Source organism: Octopus bimaculoides, chromosome 10 (genome assembly GCF_001194135.2).
Source record: "Octopus bimaculoides isolate UCB-OBI-ISO-001 chromosome 10, ASM119413v2, whole genome shotgun sequence".
Taxonomy (NCBI): Eukaryota; Metazoa; Mollusca; class Cephalopoda; order Octopoda; family Octopodidae; genus Octopus; species Octopus bimaculoides.
This window is the reverse complement of record NC_068990.1, coordinates 30,395,312-30,412,814: the sequence shown is the minus strand read 5'-3', so window position 1 is coordinate 30,412,814 and position 17,503 is coordinate 30,395,312. Positions and strand designations below refer to the sequence as shown.

Genomic DNA, 17,503 nt, shown 5'->3' with positions numbered 1-17,503 from the left:
TTGGGCAAGTGTCTTCTACTATAGCTTCGGGTCGATCAAAGCCTTGTGAGTGGATTTGGTAGACAGAAACTGAAAGAAGCCCATCATGTGTGTGTGTGTGTGTGTGTGTGTGTGTGTGTGTGTGTGTGTGTGTGTGTTTGTCCCTCCCCACACACACCACCACCACCATCTCTGGTGTGCTTATGTCCCCGTAACTTAGTGGTTCGCCAAAAGAGACCGATAGAATAAGTACTAGGCTTACAAAGAATAAGTCCTGGGGGGCAATTTGTTCGGCTAAAGGCGGTGCTCCAGCATGGCCACAGTCAATTAACTGAAACAAGTATAAGAATATAAAAGCATTGGAAAATTAAATTAAGTTAGACTACACTATTTAACTCGAGATTTAAACTACAAAATCGAAAACCTCCAACTAAGATTGATATGAACCACAGTGTGAACTTGACTAAACATTAAGTTCTATAATTTTTACAATAATAAACACACAGGGGCTTCACTGCATAATTAGCAATAATTACAGTGGAGGTTTTGAAACTAATTCTTATTAGCATTATATATTAATGTCTATTTAATCTATTATGCTTAGAGTATTTCAACAATATAGTGAATTAAAAATTCATTATATACACACAGTTTAACTGTAGCATTTAAATGTGTGTATATTTATTTGTACTGCCTTATTTGTTCATAGCAAAAAGAAAAAATTACAGTTGCTTTAGACTGCCACCATTTAACACATCCGACCCCCACCCCACATCAACATGTCACCAAAATTGCTTCCTGTTACAGTTAGCCTAGAAAAGTTAATGTATTCCACCAATCCTCAAATCTACTTAATCTCTTCTAATTTATCACAAGATATAAAACACACAGAGCACAAAAGAAATCTCTCTCTCTCTCTCTCTCTATTCATTGATAGAGTATTTCCATATAGGCCTCAAATTCACTGACTGAGGGAGTAACCACAGTGTAGGTCACGAATTCACTGTCAGACAAGGTACTTTCATCAAGCACCTTGGATTCATTGATAAAGAGGGTACTTCCATACAGGTCATTCACTGAGAAATAGATTACTTCCATATAGGTCGTAAATTCATTCTTCATACAGAGCCACTATTGATAAAGAAAAATTCAAAAGAGATTAACTAACAGATTTAGAGGAATGGCTTGTATAAGAGTACCAACGATCCTTCTCAAGACATGTTAATAATTTCAGAGAGGGAGGGTATGTGTGTGTGTAATTAGTGGAGAGAGAAGTGAGAGGGTCCAATGTAAAGAATTTCTGCCACTGATAAGTGCTACTGTAAACATCCATCAAGCGCCAATGCTGGGGAGAACAATGCTTCTAAGTGAGTCTCGGTGAATTAAGGAGACTAATTTATTAGTGGAAACAAAAAAGAAAAAAAAAAAGAAACCTGCATACAAATGGGTCTAACATGATTTTGAAGCCGAAATTCAATATAGAATTTGAAAATTATTTTAGAAGTAAATAATTTCCTGAATAAACAGAAAAGGAAGCTGAATGTTTTTAATTTTGAAGAACACAAGAGTCTCTTTAAATGGTCAAATTTATTTTGGAAGAAAGAATTCATTGAACATTAAGTGAGCTTCTATTTTATTTTTCTTCCCTTATTTTGTTTAAATCTAATGTTATGTAATGGTTTTACACTAGTTTTTATTATATGCCACTAAAGTGTTGAACAATCTGTAGCCTACAGGCCAGATGTAGGCCACATGGGCTGTGTCTGGCCCATGGTGAATTCAGAACTATGTTGGCTGAATCAACTACAGAAACCCCCCACAAGCTATCAGAAGACTGACTGAGAAAATTATAAAATACATTTTATACATCAGATCATAATACAAACTCATAGGCCCTCGTCCATTGTTAAAAGTAGTCACAGATTACATGTAAATAGTGTGTGTGTGTGTGTGTGTGTGTGTGTGTGTGTGTGTGCTCGTGGGTGGGTAGGTAGATAGACAGACAGACAGACAGACAGACACACAGATAGACAGACAAATCAGTTACTTCATATGAGGAATGGGGTTATGTCTGTCAATGATGATGAAATCGTCACCATACAGATAGGTGCTTTATTAGAAGTAACAAACAAGCAGGTTAATGTGCAGAAGCAAAAACAACCAACAATGCTTGAAGAAGAATCACCCCAACCCCCTACAGTCAGGGGATCTCTTACCCAGCACTACAACTCCTGCAAAATCTTCATCTAAATAAATAGCTATCTCAATACATCACACAGCACACATATTCTCCCACCTCCTGAACTACAGCTGATCCTTTTGGTCTCTTGCTAAAAGGGTCCCAATCAATTCTATAGAAGTTTCCTTTCTACCACTTTTCAAAGAGAGCATCAAGAAATCTGATGAAAGCCAAATCCTTCCTTCAATGCCTCCTCGACATCAACAAAGCTTTTGGCCATTTTTCACAAGAAAATCCCTTATGGTTTCCTGTCAGGCTACATCCTTCTCCTTTACTTGCTATCCCTTCCAAAAGGGCTCACTCCTATACAAATGACACCGTCCTTCATTCCTCCCTACTCTTGCCCACCTAAGCATCCTCCACACACACAACCTAAAGGCCTTCACTGACTTGTGATTACAGATCTCAAGACAGAGAACCAATCATGTACCCCACCCTTCTACAGCAAAAAAGAAACAGTCACTGGATATAAAGAAAACCTTGTCATAACTCACCCCTACTGCCACCCAAGTAGAACCCTCACAAGTGTTTCAAACATTGTCCTCACCATTACTAAAGATCTCTGCTGGTAAACACACATCAACATAAAGGTTTTATCTCTATGACTGACCTTCCTCTTCGGAACTAGAAATTATTTCCACCCTCAATAATAACTACAAATTCTTTACAAAGCTTCAGTGAGACCCATAATAGAGTATTGTTCTCACATCTAGGACAGTGTTGCTGTTGCAGCACACACACATATGGGAGACTGTATTCAAAGAAAAGCCACTTGACTCAAGCCCCTCATAAAACATTGTCAGTGGCTCACAAACTCACAATAGACTGGCTGGCATGAAGTCACTCCAATCTCCTTCCCATAAATATGCTGGGTCTTCTCTCTCTGCTTTGTCTACCACTACTACAGTAGCCTCTGCTCATCATATCTGGTCCATTTCATGCCACCTCTACTCAGCACCCTTACTAAATGCTCAACCCACCCAGGTTCTGCACTAACTACTACACCTAGTCCCTCTTCTCTAGAACACGACATCTCTTAAATTCCTTCTCTGTACAATTTTTTTCCTGCAGATAACTTGCGACTGTTCAAAACGAATGTTAATGGCATGAATGTCACCAGTCTTACAACGCTTGTGACGAGACACAAGCAAAGCCTTTTCTTCCAGACCAAAACTGTCTAGGCTCAAGATTTCCAGCTACTTCTGGTTCATGAAAGATATGTTGAAATAACCGTGTTCCAGAATGTAAGTGCACCAAGGAACCAGATGTGTTGAATACACAGGTATTAAAAAAGAGAAGTTTTTCTCCTATGACATACACTACAGTGACCAGCATATTTTATGTCTGAACCTGCCCAGACAGCTTAAGAATAACTATGCAGATAGTCACTCCAGATCTCGCTATACATGGGGCAAAGAACGGTTTCTCAATGAATCTGTAGTCATGTGTAAAACCAAGGGCACAGTTGATTTGGATGGTGTAAACTAACAGGAAACAATCCAAGAAAAAGTTGCAGCCTATTTGTGGATTATTTTGCTAGAAAATCCTTGCACCATTTTGCTTGAAGATTCTCACGGCAAACTGTGGTTTTACACTGAGGGCAACAGTACAACTTTTACCAAAGCTGTCAGAAGAGTAAGAAGGGTTGCATGTTCATCTTAAAACCAGAAGAAGTCTGTCAGGTGGAATATCTCTGAAGATGGCTCAGAAAATATTAGAAAATAAAGTTATTTGCTTGTCAGGCTGAAGCTGATAGCATGACAGTAACTGACTTTATGAAGTATTTGTGTTCCACTTATAGTTGTGAGACAATAAGGTATTGTATAACAGACCAAAAAGTAAAGAGTACATATCCTAGCATCAGTAGTGCATTGTGTCCATGGTTGAAACAACTAGTCCTCAATGGGAGAGTCCTCCTAGCCCTAAACAATACTGTGATGTTAATGTGCCTTCCATTAGCTTTCATAGTATTGGGTTCAATTCCCTCAGCAAGAAGAGCCACACACAGTGTTACAGTTAGAAGGAACTCAATGTTTTATCTGCTTAACACTACAGAAATCTAGAGATAAGTATCAGCTCTTTATATCCTTGTGATTTGCAAAAGGATATAAAGCTTTAGTGTTAGCCATCCTGTTGGAGTGTTAGTGACATGTTGGCCCACAATTCAGTGAATCGTGTGACTGTCATTTACAAAAAAAAGAGAGACAGGGAACTTGTTGATAGAGATGTGGCTGTAGCCTTGAACAGGTCAAGGAATCCATTGATGATGATGATGATGATGATGATGATGCAAAGGAATTTTTATTTGTGATGAGAGTAGTGTGGTGATGGTGGTGGCTGTGATAGTGGTGGAGATGGTGATGTGACAATGCAAAGGTATTGTCTGTGATGATAGTGGGAGTGGTGATGTGACATCTGGAGGGAAATGCTGTTGCCATCACTCAGCCTCAAATCAATTCTGATTCAACAGATCTAAGACAAAAGTGATTCCAGCCATGACCACCGGTTTTATCAAAGCTCAAATGTAGTGTATTTAGTGCTACATTATCCACTATGTTATACCTCTCTGAAATAGGTGTAGTTTGAGGGAGAGATATGGTTGCTATTTCCAGCAAGTCAAATGATCTTAATAGTCTGTGAACAGAAAAGTAAGAAAGATGGTGGTGTGACAAAACCAGTGGTGGTGGTGGTATGGCAGTGGTGCAACAACTGACAGGAAATGCCCCCCTCCGTGGGGAGGGGGGTGTTAATCAAGTATGGCAGCTTTGATCGTCATTCGCAACCAAAGATTAAAACACTGAAGTAGACAAAAATTTGAAACTTCCTAATTGAACATATGGCAGCTTTAACTTAATCAAATCACATTTTAATGTAGGGATGAGGGGGTAGGAGTTTACACAGGACGTGACTAGTCTTGTGATTGTTAAAGATAATGAAAGCATACATATACGTACATATATACATATATGTGGTTGAGATAATGGAAGTATACATAGACACATGCAGTCGATGGGTCACTATCATCACCTTGTGGTAGTTGTAAGCAAGGGTCACCCTCTTACAAGCAGCATCCATTTCCAATCTGCTGTTGTTGTCTTTCACCTTCTTTCCTCACATCCATTTGTTTGTCTGAGAATCCTTGTAAGAGACTCAGAACATTCTCCTATAGACCCATGTTGCAAACGTTCTCTTCAAATTTGTTCAGAGTCCATGCTTTGCAACCACAAGTGCTTATTGATCAAATTTTGCTTTCAGTTCTTCTGGAGATCAATAGAGTCAAGACTAAACAAGTACCTGTCATAACATGGAGCTCATTTAAGCAGTCTATTTCACACGTAATTTGTGACATTGTGCCATTTTCAGGAATTCATTATTGTAGATCATGGAGCATGAGAAAATCTTAAAACATAAAACCTATCATATGATTAGGATGAAATGGAGAAAAAAAAACCCAACTCCGTCTACTGAGAAGGATTGGTTACAGAGCTGAAGGACACTGAAGGAGAAATAATGGAACAATTAGTTGTTAGGGGGCCAAGGTTTCAATTTATTACCAGGAAATTGCTCAGGAAAGATAATAAAAACCCTCAATAATCTCTGTGACTTGTTCTTATTTTATCTAATTTTCAAGTTTTTATATCAATAAATGAGATAAGAGATTAAGGAAGAAAAAAAGAGAAAAAGGAAGGAGAACAATTAAGATGAGAACATTATCAAGGGGAGGGGGTGACATCATAAGAAATTGAGAACTTAACACTTAAGTGAGAAAATGACAGGAAAATACCACCACCACCACTGTTAGCAATGTCATCATCATCATCAACAACAGCTTAAAAAGAGGGAGTGAAGCTAGAGAAGAAAACACAGAGGCTAAGAAAATGGGAGAGAGAGATAAAGAGAGGAAAGGAGAGAGAAGATAAAAAAGTAAGATAGAGAGAGAGAGGGGGGATGTGAAGAGGGGAAAGAAGGTGAGAAAGAGACGGAGAGATAGAAAGAGAAGCAATAGGATTGTATCATGTAACAGGAACTTGTTTATTGATCTCAAGGAGAGAAAGGGTTTAAGAAGAACTTCTTGAGCCTTGAACTGTCAATGAACAGCATTTACACTGACTTCCACTCAACAACAACACTACAGCAAATATAATCCATGACACTGAGGCAAATAAACTGGCTCAGACGGTTGGTAAGAAGTATGAAGCCTAGAGTTTTCTAGTTCAAGTCTAGACACAGTAAATTTACCATATGAGACCAAATTGATTCAGTCTCACGTATAAATTGGGTAATTGTCAATCTCGGGTTTCACTCTTACCAAAAGTGTTACTAAGGAACTAAACATCATCATCATCATCATCACCATTATTACTATTATACAAGCTAAGTGTATCTCTTGTGCAGGATGTTGTTTAATAGAATGAAAACTGATATTTAAGCTCTGTCTACGTGACAACTAGGCTCAGAAAATTTTAAAAATAGGATAATAATAATAATAATAATAATGATGATGATGATGATGATGATGATACACGGGGAGTGGGGGAGAAATATGACAGAAGCAAAAAAATGTCCTGCTGTGTAATTCAGTTGTGCCCAAACACTCCCACCCCCTGCAACACCACCATCATTTGTGGTCAGCTTTGTATTTCATCATTTCACCCTTTCGAGAGGAAGAGGAGGAGTAAAATAAATACCAGGGTGGATCTGCCTTGCCCCAAATTTATGGCTTTATAATAATAACATTTTATACATACATACATGTGTGTGTGTGTGTATAGATAGATAGATAGATATAAACATACATATATACATATAGCCTACGAAACTAAATCCCATGGAGCCAAATCAAACTGTTTTAAAAAATAATATATGTAACTCCTACTAAATGTGTTGAATGCCTCTTTCTTTCTTTTGTCCACTCATCCTAGGTAGGTGGGTGTGCATGTGCGCATGCATGTATGTGCATGCATGCGTGTGTGCATGTGTGATGTGTGCATATGTCTGTCCCCTTTTGATGTTACTGTTATAGGGATAATAATAATGGAACACCCCTCCCTCATGATAAGTGGTATGTAATAGTTCTTACGAATACTGTGAAATCGGAGGTCAAGAAGTCAGTCGCAGACAGTCATGTCTCACTTGTCTAACTAACTATGCTGCTATACTGCAGTGGACACTATAACAATCTGACATTGGATTACAACAGTTACACAATCTTATAATGGTGTCATTGATTTCTAATCTTCTGTGAAAAATATTTTTGACCATGGGAAAATATTACCTTACATAGAAACAGGTGAGGGTTGGTGACAGGAAAGGCATCCAGCTGAAGAAAATTTACCTCAATGAATTCCATCTGATCCATTGGAAGCATAGGCATCAGAACAATAATCTAAACCTCTAACCTTACTTTGCCAAAAGTTGTTTTTAAGCAATTGATCAGAACTCCCTTTACATAAATGGGCCACAATAACATCTCTTATTACTGAAAGCATTAGTATGAGCTGGATCCCTGCAGTTTCACAATCTTTGACTTAGATGAATAATCATCTAAGACACTGAGGCGCTATAAACATCTTTAATGGACAAAAAAAAAACTACTAGAGTCATAAGAGCCAACAGCTAGAGTTCCTATCATCTTTATAATTATTGTTATGTTCATCAGGTCTTCAATTATTATTAATTACAGGGCAAAACAATTAACCCATTGGATAAAAATGCTTAGCAGGATTTCTTTTGGCTCTACATTCTTAGTTCAAATCCTGCCAAGGCCAATGTAGGAGGGTATATCAGCCGAAATGTTGTGTGAACAACAAACAAGATGAGGACAAATATCTGTCAAGTGTAAATAATGTAAATAATTCCTCATCTCTTAAATATAGAACTGTCAATGTAGGAGTCAAACACTGGGGGTTGATGAAATTAACTAGCTTCCTCCCCCAAAATTGTGCCTATAATAGAAAGGATTATTAAGGCTGTGAGCTGACACAAGCATTAGCACACCAAATAAAATGTTTAGCAGTATTTCATCCATTTTCATATTCTGAGTCCAAATCTCAGGTTGATGAAATAAGTACCAGTTACACACTGGGGGTGATGTAATCAACTAACCTCTTTCTGCAAAAATTTTCAAGGCATTATGCCCAGAGTAGAAATAATTATTATTATTAAGGTGACAAGCTGGCAGAATCGTTAGCATGCCATACAGAATGGCTAGCAACAGTCCATCCGTCCTTTACATTCTGAGTTCAAATTCTGCCATAGTCCACTTTGTGTTTTAATCCTTTTGGGGTCAATACAATGAGTACCAGTCAAGCACTGGGGTCGATGTAATCAACTATTCCCCCCACCACATAATTTCAGACTTTGTGCCTATAGTAGAAAGGATTATTATTATTATTATTAGTAGTAGTAGTAGTAGTAGTAGTAGTAGTAGTAGTAGTAGTAGTAGTAGTAGTAGTAATAGTAGTAGTAGTAGTAATAGTAGTAGTAGTAGTAATAGTAGTAGTAGTAGTAATAGTAGTAGTAGTAGTAATAGTAGTAGTAGTAGTAGTAGTAGCAGCAGCAGTAGTAGCAAGGCAGTGAACTGTCGAAATGCTTAGCAGTATTTCGTCTGTTGCTACATTCTGAGTTCAAATTTCACTGAGGTGGACTTTGCCTTTCATCCTTTCAGGGTCGATTAAATAAGTACCAGTTATGCACTGGGGTCGCTGTAATCAACTTAATCCCTTCCCCAGATTTCAAGCTTTGTGCTTAGGTTAGAAAGGATCATCATCATTATTATGATGATGATGATGATGATGATGAAGGGGTCAACTTACCTCCCCTTCCTCAAAATTGTTGGCCTTGTACCAAAATTAGAAAGAATTATTACTATTATTATTACCCTATTTCTAAGCAACTAACCACAATTTTAAAATTGTCAAACCCATTGAAACAGATAATCAGAAAAACCATTAAAAAGGTAAAGAAATCTGAGCCCTTTACAATAAGGTATACATTACCGACCAGGCTTCAAATTCTCGTCTATATTTGGTTACCACCAGAAGCTCCTAGTTTAGTTACGTGTTTGGTAAGTAAACCAAGTTTATAATTGGTGACATGGGTCTAACTATATTCTACATTCCTCCTCAACATTCTGCAATAATAAAAGGCAGCAGAGTCTACTGCTTTAAGCTGCACAGGCAATATTAAGATGCAGAGTCAATAACCAGCCTCTGTAAGCCCCAACTTCTAAATAACTTTCAAATAATGCAGTTAAGGAGAATAGAAAAAAAAAAAAAAGGCTGTAATTTATTTTTACTTATGAAAAATATTTCGCAACATGATGAGAAGCACAGCTTTCAGAACCTCAATGCAAGAACAGTAATACCCAGGATGGGTGGAATGGTTGCAGCATGGCCATGGCAAGGCAACATTGAAGATGGGACAGGTTGATGTAAAATGATACAGAGATGTTCAAAAATGATTCCTCAAAATAGAATTTCAACACTGATACATATAGTGTATACACACACCATATATATATGATGATTGATATATATATATATATATATATATATATATATATATATATATATATATATATATATATATATATATATAGAGAGAGAGAGAGATAGATATATATATATCATCAGCGTTTAACGTCCGTTTTCCATACTGGCATGGGTTGGACAGTTTGATTGAAGTCTGGAAAGCCAGCAGCATACCTGTAAGGTTCAAAGGTCATAATATAAGTGAGAATTTAGAACCAACACTGAAATTCATGATGTTTCATCTATGAATACGTCTATGTAAAAAATGTCATGTATGAGCATACGAAACCTCACAACTTTCAGGGCTGGTTCTAAATTCCATAGAAAATCTGTAGAGATAACTCTGAAAAGTGGTATATATAGTCTTGTTTGTCTGTTGACAGGATCAGCAATAAGAGGCACTAATTAAGTGAGATTAAAATATAATTTAATGAAAACAGGAGTTCATTGAATTTTATGCACAGAGACAAAGTTTTAATGTTGGGTGCCTTTGCAGAAGCACTTTTAGTCTTTTTTAGGCTGTCCTTGTTCATTCAATTCACTATGACTGAATAAGGTCAATACAGTTGATGTGTAACTTATATTGGAAAGAAGTTAGTGGAGAATATTGACAAAAAGAATAGAGAAACAAAGAGGAACAGAGAGAGAAAAGGGACTTCTAAACAGCTGATGTTTTGATAGAAAGGATTAAGAAAGGAGCTTCATTTTGTGTTTCACAGATGAGACACAGAAAAGATGGTAGCAGGAGGCTACTACATCACATGGAAACTATAAAGCTGCTGTAGAATAGAGCCACAGATTGATTGGGTTCTTATGGCTCAGAAGTGTTGGTGATTAGGGTCCAGCTTATCAGTGAATAGTTATTTCTGATGCAATCTAGAATGCATAAATATAGGAAAAGTGCATTGTACCAGGTGTAGGAATGATATTCTAGTACAGGGTAAATGTACAGAGGTAAATGCCATAGCAAATGTGGTAAGCTTTCAGCATGGCAGGTTCAGTTCCTTATTACACTAATATATTCTTGGTAAACGCATGAAATTCACAGCTCATATGTTCTCTCCTTGAAGTTGTTATAGCTGAACACATGTTAAAGGATATCTCAGATCACAAAAAGCCCCACTTTCTATTTATTTACGATGATGTTATATCCAGATAAAATCTTACTCTGAACACTGTAAGCATGATTGCTTTTCAGCTGAAATAAAGCAAGCGGGTAAGCTGATACAGAGTTAGCAATTGTATAGGGTCAGAGGTCAGGGAAACAATGCTGCTAGAAACGCAAGATAGAATGCAAATTTCATTTACAATGGAGACAAACCCAGTCATTAAGAACTAATTAGAGAGGGTGGTCACCATGAAATTCATTTTTTATGGTGGGGACCAGAGGTGGGGGCTTAACAACAGTTAAAAGATAAACTATATGCATATTTGAAGTAGACTCCACTGGTGACACAGATAGCCACACTCCACTGAGTGTGAGCTGCTGCTATCAATGAATGAAACATTTATGAGATGAAACAACAGGCAAGAGGATGAAAAAAAAATGAGTGAGTAGAATAGATCTAATCTAGCTAAAGCCAGTGGGTTTTTGAAAATGTCTCGCTAAATGCCATCTATGAAACATAATTAGCATTTGTACTATATAAATATTAAACAGGCTCAAAGGAGAAAAAAAAAAAAAAGAAAAAAGGAAGAAACATAGGTAGTGGAAAAGTAAAACATACTTTTTTTCTTTCATGAAGATTTTATATGAAATAATTCCTTTGTAAATTGAACCCTAAATACTTTGAGTATGTACAAAGGTGATGACAAAAATGGGATTTCATTAGCAGACTGTACCATCTGACACACAAGCTTACTGTTGTTAAGTGCAGAGCCATCAAGTCTGGTTTTGCTCAGGAAATTATTTTAACCCTTTCACTACCATATTTCTATTGAAATACATAACTATTTTCTCAATTAACTTTGAAAATAATGAAGAATAAGAGACCACATGTGGAACCCTTTCGTAGACTAGCTCAGTTGTCGCTGCCCCACTCATGTGAAGTGCACAGGCTAAGGGGTGAAACGCTAGTGACCCTGATTTATCTGCTGACAACAGGGAAGGGTTTCCAACCTTGCGGTGGATTTAGAAGAGTTCGTGAAACCTGTGAGTGGCTCCTGCATTTTCTGCATGGGGCAAAACATCTCTAGTGTTTATTTCACCAAATTTAGTGAAACAATCTTGAAATTATTAAAACTGGGGTTTGGAACATAAATGAACTAAAAATTTTAATGGACAGTTTTAATTTAACCCTTTAGCATTCAGATTACTCTGTCATACGTAATGCATATTTATTCACATTGCTTTGAATTAATTATGGAATTACTTTGTAGCTTTGGGATTTTGATGTGACTATTTTTAGTATGGCATTAAAGGCTAGGTGTGAAAGGCTGGATCTGACCAGTTGGAACATAAAATGTCTATCATAGAAGCAGGAACAGTCAGAAACAGGTTGATGCCAAAAGGGTTAAAAGCTCTATCCACCAAACATTTCATTTTGCCAAAATATAATCACAACTAATTTCTGTTATTTTCATCATAAAATAGCAATAAAAAAAAGGGAATAAACAATGATAAAAACAAACATATATGACTTGAAGAAATTACCTGATCACAGATAAGGTCCCATTTTTTCTCATCGTCGTAACCTTTGAGTACTTTGGCTTTGTCAGGAGGTAGATCCATCGAAGCCTGAAAGAAAAAAAAAATTGCTTAAAAAAACAACAAACAATATTGGAAAATAATAATTGATGTATTTTAAAGGATTTTTGTAATAATGTGGCAATTTTGTATTGTAGCCAGCTAAAGTAACATAATTGTTTTATTAACACCATTAGAGAGAAGACATATATTGAGATTAAATCTAAGAATGATAAAACTTCAAACAGGTGAAAAGATGTATTCTTCATGCAGTGCCAGTTAGATATTACCATTTACCAAGTTACAGGAATTCAGCATCATGAGACCAGTCTCAGGAGTGTGTGTGTGTGTGTGTGTGTGTGTGTATATATATATATATATATATATATATATGAGGCCACGTAAAAAGCACCCTGTACACTCTCTAAAGTGGTTGGTGTTAGGAAGGGCATCCAGCCATAGAAACCACAGAAAAACAGGCAATGACCTGCTAGAAAGAGCACACAAATTTCTCTTGAATGACATCCACCCTACAGAGTTAAAAATAACACATTTGGATTTGTGGTCTTCAGTGATTTTATAAAGAAAATATGAAGTGAGCAGAGTTGTCATGTCTTTGACCGTAGATATGCTCAATCAGAGCTGACTTAGAGCTAAACAAAAGCAATGACCCCCTCCACTCATAGAATGATAAATCATAACACAGAACCCCAGAATGATTTTGTTAACAACTCATCTCTTAGTCGACTAACAAAGATCTCTATTTCAACCTGTCATCATATCTCCTACAGTAGTTCCCTTAAAACCAAAAGAATAAAAGTTAACACCTCTAACAATTCCTTTAACAAAAGGTAATAGCAACACCTTTACTCAACCCCTTAATAAAAGGTAGCTAATACAAATTTGGGTGAAGGAGTTGTTGCCCCAAAATAGTTTTAGCAGTCTATGCAGACACCTACCTTCTCTGCATGTTACTAGTTTTGTTTACAGACTAAATATTTATCATGCAGCGACTAATGGTATTTAGAAGAGTAACAGCAGTGAGTGGCTGCAAAGGAAAAATCTTGTGCAAAGGTGCACAATCTTAGCAGAAGACAAAGTAACGTAAGCTGGTGTAATCTGATGTAAATAGATCTTAGTAATTAAAGAGTTGGCATCAGTCAATATTTTTAAAAGGATTAGTTTTTATTTTCAGTTTTTGGATGGGGAGGTCCTCATAGCTCATGGCAAACAAAAATCAAATTCTTTTGATTCTATTCAAACCTTGAATTGATACTCCACCATAGAACCAAATTTTTCTAGTTTTGAAATATCAATAACAAATTCATTATATATCTAAGAAAGTAAGTAATGGAACAGGTAAAACATGGACTACAACCGTTTCATAGCAATGCTAATTATATAGGTTGTAACATACACAGAACCAGGTGAGTTAATCTTTAAGACCAAGTTACCTAGAAGTTGTTTACATTGTTGTGTGAATTATCAAATTAGCCAAACTATGTCAACAAACTCATTTCATCATATAATGTCCACCTTTTGTCATCTATACTAGCTACATACAGGTTCTCATTTTTCTCGTGTGTGTGTAGTAGTAGTAGTAGTAGTAGTAGTAGTAGTAGTAGTAGTAGTAGTGCTCATAACACTTAGAATAAAATTGATTTTATTTAAAAATATACTCTTCTTGTCGCCAATTGGTTTGCAATATTTTTTTAAATATTATTTTGTATATAGTTTAATAATTAAATGAGATTGTGTATATTAATAATTTATTTTTGCAACAGATAACGAATTTAACACAATTCAAAAAATTATAGGACGGGACGTGTGCAAAATCATTTATAACATTTTGTTTAATAACTATTTTTGTTTAAAAATTGATTTAAAATGATACAGAAACTATTAGAAATAAAAAAATATCAAATATATTACTATTAATAAAACCTTACACGTATCAATACTATTGACATTTTTTCTTGTGATTTTAATTAGTATATAAAAACAGAGAGCAGCGTTGACCTAAGAAAAAAAACTGTAAAAGCTCACATGTCTGGCAATGGATAGAGGAAGATTTCTAAATGATTTTCTGTCAAAATACTAACTATGCAATCAATTGTTAAGAAATATCAAACCTTTGGTTGTGTGACAAATAGAGAAAGGATCAGAAGAAAACGAAAGTTGTGAGATGAACTCATGCAAACGCTGGTGAGATGAATAGAGTGTAGAGTAAGGGCAACTGCAAAAAAGGTCAGCAAGCAGTTTGGGCAGCTGGGCGTAAACATTTCATCATCAAATGCAGGGAGGACATTGTGGACATTTGGCTCTGCACGGGCCAAAGCAAGAAGAAGAAAAAAACCCTGCTGAAGCCCAGCTACATTAAGGCTCAACTAAACTATGCAAAAAAGCGTGTTAAAGAAAGCTGCTCAGTTTTGCTGAAAGGCACTGAGGTCTGATGAGATCAGAATTGAACTTTGGGGCCATATCAAAAACAGAAATCTGGGCAAACTTTTCAACCCCAAAACGCCATTTCTACTGTGAAGCATGGTGGTGGAAACAATGTTTTTCAGCAACCAGCCCAGGATGAGTAGTTGCTTCAAAGACCAGATGAAAAAAAAAAATAGGATTATGTCAAAATATTAGATGAAAATCTTCAAGTGCCAGCAGAAGAGTTGACACTTGGAAACAATTGGATCTTTCAACAAGATATTGATGCAAAGCATATGTTGAAATTAGTGATTGCATGGCTCAGTGAAAATGATATTAATATTTTGCAATGGCCATCTCAATCAGCAGACTTGAATCCAAATGAAAACCTTTAGTACCACTTCAAAGTTCAGATTCAGAAAAGATGCAAAAAAATTTGAACATTTTAGAGACGACTGCCAATGACGAATGGGAAAATTGATAAAAGAAAATTGTGTTAAGTTAGTCTTCTAGTTATACAAAAAGATCAAATATGATTATTAATAATAAAAGCTTCACAATTAGCTATTAAACAAAATGTTAACGAATAATTTTGCACACACGTCATCCTATAATTCTGTGAATTTTGATTGTTATCCATGGTAAAAATAAATTAATAATTAAATGAAACTGTGTATATTAATAAAGTATAAATAATATACAAAAGATATTACAAACCAATTAGTGATAAGAGGAACATTTTAAAAAAATCAATTTTATTCTAGACATTATGAATACTTATGAACACCGCTGTGTGCATGTGTGCACCATGTGTGTATGTATGTATGTATGTATGTATGTATGTATGTATGTATATATATATATATATATATATATATATAAAGAGAGAGAGAGAGGGAGGGAGAGAGAGAGGGAGGGAGAGAGAGGGGGGGGAGAGATTCTCTAGTACAGTGGTAAGTATGCTCTCCCTCTGACATGCAGAAAACTAGAGGCTCACAGTTTTATAGGCACACACATGGCTGTAGTAATTAAGAAGTTTGCTTTGCAACCAGGTGTATTCAGATTCTATTGCAGTGCACAACATTTTGGGTAAATACCTTCTACTATATTCCCAGGCCAAGCAATGCTATGTTTGGGAAGTTGATGGACAGAATATGTGCATGCATCAATGTTTATATATTCCAAGTTGTTGCCTCCAGAGCAATGCTGTGTTGATATCAACATCCATTGTGGAGGTTGTGACTGATTTCTTTGCACTTTCAAAGACATGTGAAATAGAGATATCCCTTACTTGGTAAGGGTTGGTGACAGGAAGAGCATCATCTAAATCCATGCAACCACAGAAAAAAACCAATGTTAAACAAACAAGTATAATATATGTATTTAAGGTGGCGAGCTGGCAGAAACATTAGCACACCGGGTGAAATGTTTAGCGGTATTTCATCTGCCTTTATGTTCTGAGTTCAAATTCCACCGAGGTCGACTTAGCCTTTCATCCTTTTGGGGTCGATAAATTAAGTACTAGTTGCATACTGAGGTTGATCTAATCGACTGCAACCCCCCACACCCCAAAAAAATTTTCAGGCCTTGTGCCTAGAGTAGAAAAGAATATATGTAGGAGTGGGGGACTCAAGTACAAGACTGCTCTGCTAAGGGAAGTAGTAACTACAGAGTTGCTGAACAGAACAGGATGGTAAGGATTCAAAGAAAACGTGATTTACCCCATCCCCCAAAGTTGCTGGCCTTGTGTCAAAATTGGAAACTAGTTTTTATTGTATTGTAATAATGTATTGGAGTTTAATAAAGGTGTTAATTATAGAGCCTTTAAACATTGTAGATGGGTTTTATGACATTCATACACTGTAGAAATAAATGTGTGCACACATTCATGAATGTTGGTATCCCACATTATGACCAGTCACTCTGTGCATTTGAAGACCTCTGGAATAAAAATCCCTTATTTGAAAACAAGTCAGAGTTGCTGACAGAAGCATCCAACCATGGACATCCTGTCTCAAATAACTCCCTGTCGAAACCTACACTTGTATGGACAAACAGACATTAAACAATGAATGAATATATGATGGCTGTCATGTCTCAAAACTACAGACATCATACATGTGGTTAATTCAATAAATAACAGTCCAATCACTCCATTTTTTTTCTAACCAATTCCAGAGGAATTAAAAGACTCAGCTGGCATGTGAGGGATTTCAATGACACAATCATAGATATGATGCCTGCTAATAACAAATCCATGTCCTGACATTACAGCCTAACAACCAGCACGATGACACAAATATTGCAAATAAAAAAAAGCAATTTGAAAAAAAAAAATCAATACTAAAGTCAACTCTTCTGCAATAAAATATGCCTAGAATACTTTTAAGCTTTAAGGAACTAGCTTTAGTGAAATCAATATGCGTATTCCAACAAGATGTCAAAGGAGAAAGTTCTCTAAGAAATTTCATAGGCAAACCAAGACATCATCACACAGCAACAGGTGCGAAACTACTAAGATGTCTCGACAACCAACTGATGAGAAAATCAGCTGCGAATGTTCCTTCTTTCACATTTTTGTCTCCTTTTACTGTTCGTTATGTTTTCGTCCATTTTTCGTCTATTTTTCCCTTTTCTGTCTAA

At 36.2% G+C, this 17,503-nt stretch overlaps 1 protein-coding gene across 1 annotated transcript in view; it reads right to left on the bottom strand.

Moving 5' to 3' along the window:
• The window catches only part of LOC106868205 (formin-like protein 2), a 152,290-nt gene that overhangs the window by 79,329 nt on the left and 55,458 nt on the right, over positions 1-17,503 (bottom strand). The window contains exon 2 of the mRNA XM_052971305.1: positions 12,404-12,487. Within this exon, the coding sequence (XP_052827265.1) occupies positions 12,404-12,487 (84 nt within the window). The remainder of the gene's footprint in view (positions 1-12,403; positions 12,488-17,503) is intronic.